Consider the following 9,803-nt stretch of genomic DNA (forward strand, 5'->3'; position numbering starts at 1 on the left):
CCCCCCGATCCCCAGGGGGTGGGTTCCAGGACCCCTCAGGTACCCAAGGCCATTGGCACTCAAGTCCCTTATATAAAATGGCGTGGCCCTGTGTGGGGCTCACGCCTGGAATCCCAGCTACTCTGGAGGCTGGGGCAGGGTGGAAAGTTCAAGGCCAGCCTGGGCAGCTTAGTGAGACCCTGTCTCTAAATAAAAAGTAAAAAGAACTAGGGGCTCTGGAGGCTGAGGCAGGAGGATCGCAGGTTCAAAGCCAGCCTCAGCAACTTAGCAGGGTCCTAAGTAACTCAGTGAGGCCTGGTCTCTGGATAAAATATAAAGAAGGCTGGGGATGTGGCTGAGTGTTAGGGCACCCCGGGAAAAATACCTAAGTAAAATGACAAAGTGTTTACATATGACCTACACACACCTCCTGTCTGCCCTAAATCAGCTCTAGGTCGCTATAATGAAGGTGATTATAATAGGTGATCAATGCAAAATCAAGGTAAATAGCTTTATGCTGCATTGTTTTGGGAATAATTGACCAAAAAAGCCTGAACACATTGAGTACCGATTTTTTTTTTCTTCCCCAATATTTTCAATTCTCGGTTGGTTGGCTCTGCGGATGTGGAACCAGTTAGGACCCGGAAGGCCAGCTGTGATTAGAAGCTTTAATCACTCTGCAAACAGGGAGGTACCCAGGCCAGGTGCTGGGTAGGGACATAAGACCCAGCCATGGGACGAAGGGCTGTGGTGACCTCACTTTCACCAGGGCCAGGAAGGATCTAGGGGGAGGGCCGGGGAGGGCGGAGGAGTGGGTGTCCTTGGTCCTCCTGGCTCCTGAGCCCGCGTCCCCTCCCTGCAGGCCCGGCGCCATCTCCTGTGTCTCCGGGGTGTTGCACACCTGTCCTATAGAGCCGCGCAGGGCACACAGGGTGGGTGTCCCCGACACTGTTGGAGTTTCCAGGGGACGGCCTGCAGGAGGGACCAGGAGGGACCGCCTCTGCCTGGAGCAGTTCTTCCTGCTCCGCTCTTCCTTGTTCGCGGGGTCAGCTGACCGGCCGGCCCTGCTGAAGGACAGTGGCCTCCAGTCTTCTGTTATCAGCAGCCGCGCCCAGCACCCAGCACTGTGTCAGGCACTGTGTCACTGCCCCCGGCTTGGGTCACCTTCGGTGCAGATTGCTGGAGGGGAGCTCTGGGGCCAGAGGACTTGTGGCACCTCCCACTAGCCCTGGGGGAGGCCTGTGTGCTCCATCTGCACCCCCAGCTGCAGATGTGGGGTTCTTCCACAGGAACGGATGAAAAATGGGATCACGAGCTGGGCACAGTGGCACCTGTCTCCATCCCAGCAGCTCGGGAGGCTGAGGCAGGAGGATTGCGAGTTCAAAGCCAGCCTCAGCCACTTAGCAAGGCACTTAGCAACTCAGTGAGACCCTGTCTGTAAATAAAACATTTTAAAAAAAGGCCGGGGGACTGGGGCTCAGAGGTAGAGTGCTTGCCTAGCAATGTGTGAGGCACTGGGTTCGATCCTCAGCACCACATAGAAATAAAATAAAGATATCGTGTCCACCTATAATCAAAAAAATAGATATTTAAAAAAAAAAAAGGCTGGGGATGTGGCTCAGTGGTCGAGCACCCCTGGGTTCAATCCTCAGTACCAAAAATATATATATATATATATATACATCACAAGGTTGGTTGTGGTTTTTTAGAATCTTTAATTTCATAATAGTTTTGAATTTATAGGAAAGTTATAGATTAAAATTAGTACAGAAAGTTCTGCATAACCTGAGTCTGTCTTTCTTTTTTGTCTTTGGTACTGGGATTGAACCCAGGGACACTCTACAAGAGAGCTAAGGTCCTGCTAAGTTGCTGAGGCTGACCTTGAACTCAGTCCTCGGCCTCAGCTCTGGAGTAGCTGGGATCACAGCTGCCACCCGGCCCTGCCACCAGACGGCAGGGAGGTAGACGACCTGAAAGAACTTGGTGAATGTCCACGCCTGGTTGATCCAGGCCCCTTCTTTAGGAGGAGGCCATTTAGAATTGCAAAGCGCCCAGTGACCACCTGGGAGGTCTTTTTAGTCCCCTCTGTCCAGGGCGCGTGGAAGCCTGCGGTGAACGCGTCTCCTGTGTGTTGGGAGGCGGTGAGCGGGGAGGCCTGGACTTGAAAGGTGGGCTTCGCTCACTCCTGTTTCCCTCTGGAGTCTGACCTGGGGGGCTTACGTGCTGGGCTGCCTGCCCACTGTGGCGGACCCCCCGGAGGCGCTCTGGTGAGTGGGTGTGGGTACCAGCTGCAGCCTTCTCACGTTCTGCGTGACACTGGACCAGAAGCTCGGCCTCTCTGAGCCCCAGTTCTGTCACTTGTCAGTGGAGGTGATCATAGTGAGTCCTGTCTCGGTGACTTGCCGTGGGGGTGACGACACGGCCCCTCGGGGTGAAGTAGGGGCCCTTTAAGTTTCATTTTAGTGCGTTGGAGGATCCAGGGAGCAGAGAAAGGGGTGGCCAGAAGATCTGCCCAGGCCAGCACCTCGGAGTCAGACAGGTGCCTGGTGAGGTGGCCGGCCGCACGGTGCCACCCAGCTTGCCTCACGTCTTCCCGGCTGGTGCCCAGGACCTGGCCTGCAGGATGGGCTCCTGGTGGTGACACCAAGGCGTGACCCAGCGACAGAGTGGACGTGGACAGAGCCAGCCCCAGCTGTGGTTGGCCCCAGGACAGCAGAGGGGACTGTCCCTGCTGCTCCCTGTAGACTCCTGAGGTTGTCATGGAAAGACTGGAGGTGCCCGGAGAAGAATGTCCAGAGGTAGGGGACACCAGGTGGCGTCCATGAAAGGTCAGGGAGAATCCAGGAGAAGGCGCCCCGGCGGGGATCCCAGGGAGTGCAGGGGTGCCTGGACAGTGGGCGACGTGGACAGAGTCTTGACGGTGATGGTGGCGTGTGGCCCTCCCAAACTCAGCTCTCCCCAGCAAAATCTGATTTCTAGGTGTTTCATTTCTCTTGTGGGGCAGAAATCAAGTTATATTTAAATTAATTAATTAAATTTAAATGGAATTTGATTTTCTCCTTGGGGCGGGGTAGCTGGCCCACAGGCTGAGGACACTGCTGGGACCAGGATCCGGGAGCCACTCGCCCCCAGATGTCCCCCAGGGCCTGGGATGAGCCCGTCACCACCCACGACAGGGCCCTTCCTTGCGCAGATGGCCCAGGCTGGAATGGGGAAGGTTTGCCTAGAAGGCCCTCAGCATTCCAAGCTCCGCCTCGGCAGATGGGAAAGTGCGGCAGGTCAAAGTCCAGCTCTGCGGGTCACCAGGGCCTCCTCTTCCGCAGCGGAGGTCCCCAACCTCTGGGTCTAAGGCATCTTGGAAATGTGGCCCTGGGCTGAGAAAGTCCCACCAGCGCAGGCCCCGGCTAAGCAGCTGCCCAGGTCACATGCCCGGGGCCACGGCTTGGGGTCCCTCTGGTCCCGTTTCCCATATCGAAAAAATAGATCTGGAATGTCTCTCTCCAAATTTGGAAATGGCTAATAAAAGAGTCGCCCAGAAACGGAGAAGACAGACTCTCTTACCCTTTTTATGTTCTCTCCCACTTTGGGGGAGGGGTGGGGAGGCGGGGTGGGGAGGCTGGGCACGCAGTCTGTTCTTTAGGTGGACAGTGGAGGGCCACCTCAGGGTCCTAATGACAAAGGCAGACAACTGGGACGGGCGGAGGAGACCCTTGTTCCTTTATTCCCCCACAAGGCTCCCGTAACTATGGCCACCTGGACTCCACCGGGACTGCCCTGCTTGATCCTTGGGGTGACCGCCCTGCCGCTGGGCCACCAAAGGGAGTCCCGGGGCTGCATGTGCGTGTGGCAGGACTGTGGCTGTGCTGTTTCGTTCCGAGGCCTTCTCTAGTCTGTCCTGAAAAGGGGCAGCCATTACCCAGCTGCGCAGGGCCCTGGGCCTGGGCCGGCCTGAACCTGGGCCTCAGGGCTTTGGGTGGTGACTGCGGGAACCTGGGAGCCTGGGGAGGGCCTGGGGACGATGGCCTGGCCGAGGGCTTGAGCAGGTCCTTCTGGGGCTGGGAGAGGGTGAGTAGGTGGCCTCCCGTCCCCTGGGGGAAGCCAAATTAAAACGACCGTGGAGGCCAGGGACAGGCAGGACAGCGGTTCCTAGCTTCGGGGCCTGGGCGGAGGAAGGCTGTGGAATTCATTTAGAAAGCTTTTAAACCAGCGGAGGCCTGCGGGCGGGTGTCCACAGCTCTGGCTGTGGCCCTTGTTTTTTCTGGAATCGTAAGTGCATCTGCTGCCAAAGCTGAGCTGGGAAGGGCCGGGGTCTCGGAGATCCAGAGAGAGGTGGGACGGGGTGGGGGTGCTCGGGGCAGGAAGCCGAGCGCCGCCCGCCTTCACCCTGCCTTCACCCACACCTGGGTGTCACACGGTGGTGGCCGGGTCCCCTCCTCCTGGCGGCCTGCGCAGCTGGGAGCCTGTTGACCCGCCGTCTGCACAGCCTGGTCGCGGGGACCCTGTCCCCTCCTGCAGCCGCAGCCACAGTGATATTTTAGGCACCCGCTGGCCTTATCTGCCCTTGTCATTTTGTACATGACTCAGTCCTCGTCAGTCGCGTGGGCTGGTGTGGGCCTGCCTTCCTGTGACAGGAAGGGACGCGCATCCTGCACGGCTCTGAGCGCTGGGGAGGTGGCCGCTGACCTGCTCCTGGGCTGGTAACTTGAGCGAGGCCGTCGCTAGGCGCGTGGTGCTGGGGCTGGGCGGCTGTGCTCCCGGTTGGGCGAGCCGCCACCCGCCTCCCCGGCGCACAGCCCCCCACAAGAGCCCCCTGTGGTCTTGTGGAAGTCCCCCTCTGCCCTCTGCCGTCTTCCTCTGTGGACCCGAGGCCCGTCGCCCCGTCTAGACCCGGGCTGGGGGCCTCCCTGCTTCTCTCACAGACCTGGCCATCTGCCTCCCAGGCTGAGTCCCTCTGTGACCTCCATGGCTGCCGTGGCTCTTAGCACCACGGTGACGCGACGTGTTTAACAGGCGCTTTGTCAAGAGGCCCGGGAACAGGTGAGGTTGACAGTGTGTCTCACAGACCTCCGTGGACCTGCACGAGGGTCCAACACAAAGCAGCGTCGTCCTCTGGTACTGGGGATCGAACAGAGGCGCTCACCGCCGCGCCACATCCCAGCCCCTGGGTCTTTCCTCTGGGGACTGGGTCTCACTGAGCCGCCCAGGCCGACCTGGAACTTGGGACCCTCCCGCCTTAGCTTCCCAAGTCACTGGGTCCGCTGCACCGACTTGTGGAGCTCAGAGCCCAGGTGCGATCCACGTCCACAGCCCACGGCAAGTCGGAGCTTTTGGCCTGTGCTCAGGCGTTCACCAGACTTATGTAATTCCTATTTTCAACATTTAGTTAGTGAAGGTGAATACACAGGGTCTTATTTATTTATGGTGCTGAGGATCGCACCCGGGCCCCACCCGGGGGAAGCGCCAGCCCAGCCCCGAGTTCCGCAGACCCCCTGTTGAGAACCAGCTCGCCCACCCGGGTTGTGCAGACTGAGGTGAGGAGCTTTCCGAGGGTGGAGTACTACGTTGGGCGTTTGCTGCCGGGTTCCGTTAGGTTGATCCTGGACCACGGAGCTACACCCAGTTGTTAAATTTAAATCACTCAAACTCAGATGCACTGGCCGCATCCCGGGCACACGTACACACCTTGTGGCTGCCACTGCACCAGCCAGCACAGCTGGAGATGATGCAGGTCCTGGAGCAGGAGGCTCCTCCAGGACTCTCCCCCTCCCCCTGGGCTTCCCGAGACTGGGGGGAGGCCCAGGCTTGCCCCACGCCCAGGCGCCCGCCCTCCGCTCCCGTCTCTGGTGAGACACGTTTGAATGGCTCTTCTCACACAGCTCCCTGGGCCCTGCCCGGCTGGGAGAACAGCCACACAAAGGCCAGCACTGTCCCCTCCAGCTGCCCCCTGGCTGCCGAGCACCAGCGTCAGGCAGCCACACACCCTGGCCCAGGGGTGTCATTCTAGGCGGCAGCCGCTCTGCCAGGGTGGGAGACCGTTTTTTTTTTTTTGCCCTCACAGCTGCCCGGGGCTTGCTTCCCTGAGTGGACCTGGCGCGGGCGTGTCGGCTTTTTCAAAACCCACGTGCAGAACAGGGCGGGCACGCGTCGCCTGGCACAGCCTGAATCTGCACCAGCAAACCTGAGTCGCCCCAGGACTCCCTTCCACCTCCGTCGACTGTCTCCCTCCCCCAGGTGTCAGCGCGTCCACGGGTCCCCCCACGGGTCCCCGTCTCCTGGGCACCGTGCACTTGGGACATGGGGCTTCTGCTCGGCACTCTGACCTGGAGAGTCTGCGGCTGGTGTTTGGAAGACTTGAAAGAATGAGTGGGGACCACGGGGTTAAAAGAAGAAATGGGGGCTGGGGCTCAGAGGCCGGGCCCTCGCTTCGACGTGCGGGCCCTGGGTCCTTCCTCAGCACCACATAAAATTAAAAAATAAAGTCACTGTGTCCACTACAAAAAATAGATAAGAAGAAACGGCCAGGCGCGGTGGAGCACGCCTGTCATCCCAGAGGCCCAGGAGGCTGAGGCAGGAGGATCACGAGTTCAAAGGCAGCCTCAGCAAAAAGTGAGGCTCTGAGCAAGTCAGTGAGACCCTGTCTCCAAGTAAAATGAAAGTAGGCTGGGGACGTGGCTCTGTGGTGCGTGCCCCTAGGTTCAGTCCCTGGTGCCAGGTGTGGACGGCGACCTCTCATGGCGGGTGGTCTGTGGTCATGGTCTCGGAGGCTCTCATGCTGACTTTGCTCTTGCCTCTGGAGGCCCTCGTGGAAAGCGTGGGTCTTGCAGGGACACTGCCCCTGCTCTTGGACAAGGCTGGACACGTCACTTCTTCAGAGCATGGGGACGGCCCTTGAACTTCTCACCTGGTGTCTTCTTTTTGTGTTTTAGATAAGATGTCGGTTCCAGGACCTTACCAGGCAGCCCCTGGGCCCTCCTCGGCACCAACCGCACCCCCGTCCTACGAAGAGACGGTGGCTGTTAATGGCTACTACCCCACGCCTCCTGCGCCCGTGCCTGGGCCGACCACGGGGCTGGTGGCCGGCCCGGATGGGAAGGGCATGAGTCCGCCTTCGTATTACACCCAGCCCGGGCCCGTCCCCAACGCCAACGCAAGTACGTGGCCCCCTTGCTGTCCCGAGCACTCCACCCGGCCTGTGGCCTAGGATCAGGAGGGTCAGAGTGCAGTGCTGGGCAGGTGACTCTGTCCCCGACCCCGAGAGGTCACGTGGGGTTTCAGACCCATGCTGCGAGGCCCCTGGGTTTTGAACTGGGGTGGAACCCAGGGGTGCGCAGCCACCGAGCCACACCCCAGCCCTGTTTTTCTTTTTATGTTTATTTTTTAGTTGTAGGTGGGCACAATACCTTGATTCTATTTCTGTGGTGCGCTGAGGATCGACCCGGTGCCCCTGTGCCAGGTGGGCGCTCTACCTCAGAGCCCAGCCCAGCCCTCCCCTCTCTACGTGGTACTCAGGGCCTCAGCCTCCCCAGGCCCAGGAGTTCTCGGGATCGCGCCCAGGCACCCGCCTGCCTCCGACCTGCCCCCGCACCAGTCACCCCAGGGGGATTTGGGAACGGGAGCTTGTGGTTAAGGACCCACTCTTCCTGCTGGGGCTTGAGAGCCCCCGTCCCCTAGGCCAGAGTGTCCCCTAGGCCAGGGTGTCCCTAGGCCAGAGTGTCCCCTAGGCCAGGGTGTCCCTAGGCCAGGGTGTCCCCTAGGCCAGGGTGTCCCCTAGGCCAGGGTGTCCCTAGGCCAGGGTGTCCCTAGGCCGGCGCGTGGGAATGAGCAAGGCTGAGGTGGCCCAGGAGAGGCGGGTGGGCAGCACCCTCCTCCGCTGCCCTGCAGGGCTTCCTGCGCCAGGTCTGATCCAGGGAGCGGGAGGGGAGGGTCAGCCTGCCCAGGTCACTGAACGTCCTCAGCTGCTCATTTGTAGGGCAGCCTTGGCAAGTGTCCACCTCAGTGGGATGTTAGGAAGGAAATAAGGGTCCTGAGCCCAGGGAGAGCCTTTACCTGTGCATCAGGCAGCTGTAGTGGGGAAGAGGACAAGTGACCACTGCAGACGTTCAGTACACCGTGATGAGCGGGCACGGGGGCACACACCTGTCCTCCCAGGATGGAAAATTCCAGGCCAGCCTCAGCAACTTAGCAAGCTCCTGTATCAGGATTGAAGAAACGGACCGGGGTGTCACTTGGTGGTAGAGCACACCTGGGTCCAATCCCTGTGCCACCAAAAATGAGTAAAGGAACAGATTTTGTGGTGATGATAAATAACTTATTCCCGAACCAAAAAAATAGTGAGTCGTCTTGGCAGGCTTCAGCGCTCTCTTCTGGGAGGAGGACCTCGCTCTAGGTCAGTGCTCTCTGGGCAGTCCTTAAGTCCCCCCCGAGCAGCCTCACCCGTGGCCTCCTAAGGATATAAAAAGGAGAAGAAGGAGTCACTTGACCAGAAAGTCGGGCCTGATAACTTGAGTGCGTAGCAGTTCCCTTCCCAGAGCCGTCTTCTGATGGCCACGTGCGTGTGCATGTGTCCCTTACGTTACCTCAGACGCTCCTCTCGTGACCCGGGCTGCAGCCCCCCCCCCCCAGAGCTGGGTGCATGGTCCCTGCTCTAACGACTGCCCCGTCATCGACCCTTGGACTCCCATCAAGGGTCTGTGAGGCCCGGCCTGGTGGCACACGCCTGTCGGGGGGTGCTCCCGTGCGCTGCATCGGGCGGACCTGGGGCAGGGCCCGGGATCCCGCCGTTCTCGGGGACTCTGTGGACAGGTCAGTGGGGGGACCTGCGGTCTCGTCTCCTGGTGAGCCCTTGAGAGCCCTGGAGTGAGGTCCTAGGCGCTGCCCCATCCCTCTACCGCCTCCTTACGTTTTGTGTGTGTGCCACCTGGGACTGGAGCGGGTGCTCTCCCCCCCAGCCCCCCCAGCCCTTTTTATTTTTTATTTTGAGGCAGGTCCACTCGGTTGCTGAGGGCCTGGATGAGTTGCTCAGGGTGGTCTTGAGCCTCTGCCTCTCGGCCTCTGGGATTGCAGGCGTGGCCACTGCCCGCTGTCTCCTCCTTTACTGTGAAATCTCCACAACACAAAATCCTTGACCTTTAGGAGGCAGCTCTGTGGCCTCAGGTACAGAGTTGTGCGGCCATCCAGACCACCTGTGTCCAGACTGGTCATCTCCCCAAACCAAAATGCCCCCTGGACACTAATATTTATTGTCCTGCCCGACGGGCCCTGGTGACGGCCGAGCCTCGTTTCTGTATTTGACTGCCCTGGGACCTCCTATAAGTAGAATCACGACATTTTGTCGTGGCTGGCTCCTGCCACCCTGCCCGATGTCCTGGAGGTCATCCACGTTGTGGCCAGCGAATGTGGGAGTCTCCTTTTTTGAAGCTGATGTCCACCACGTGGACTGACCACGTTGAGCTGATCCAATTGCAAGCGGACAGACCCCCCAGCCTCTGGGTGGGCCAGGTGTGAGGGCGTGGCTCTGGGGCGTGGCCAGCTGCATCTCCGCCTCTGGGGCGTGGCCACCTGCAGCTCCGCCTCTGGGGCGTGGCCACCTGCATCTCCGCCTCTGGGGCGTGGCCAGCTGCAGCTCCGCCTCTGGGGCGTGGCCAGCTGCAGCTCCGCCTCTGGGGCGTGGCCAGCTGCATCTCCGCCTCTGGGGCGTGGCCAGCTGCATCTCCGCCTCTGGGGCGTGGCCACCTGCATCTCCGCCTCTGGGGCGTGGCCAGCTGCAGCTCCGCCTCTGGGGCGTGGCCACCTGCATCTCCGCCTCTGGGGCGTGGCCACCTGCA

General features: G+C 60.2%; 1 protein-coding gene and 1 long non-coding RNA gene across 2 annotated transcripts in view; both read left to right on the forward strand.

Moving 5' to 3' along the window:
* Positions 1 to 2,126: 2,126 nt before the first annotated feature.
* Positions 2,127 to 4,511, forward strand: LOC125612289. The gene is made up of 2 exons (XR_007342583.1): positions 2,127 to 2,777; positions 3,054 to 4,511. It is a non-coding gene; the product is annotated as an uncharacterized LOC125612289 (long non-coding RNA).
* A 2,394-nt stretch (positions 4,512 to 6,905) lies between these two features.
* Positions 6,906 to 9,803, forward strand: part of Litaf (lipopolysaccharide induced TNF factor) — a 7,676-nt gene continuing 4,778 nt past the window's right edge. Inside the window, exon 1 of the mRNA XM_048790046.1 lies at positions 6,906 to 7,171. Within this exon, the coding sequence (XP_048646003.1) occupies positions 6,911 to 7,171 (261 nt within the window). The 5' untranslated portion in view covers positions 6,906 to 6,910. The remainder of the gene's footprint in view (positions 7,172 to 9,803) is intronic.

The sequence above is a fragment of the Marmota marmota genome, unplaced genomic scaffold, assembly GCF_001458135.2.
Source record: "Marmota marmota marmota unplaced genomic scaffold, marMar, whole genome shotgun sequence".
Lineage (NCBI taxonomy): Eukaryota > Metazoa > Chordata > Mammalia > Rodentia > Sciuridae > Marmota > Marmota marmota.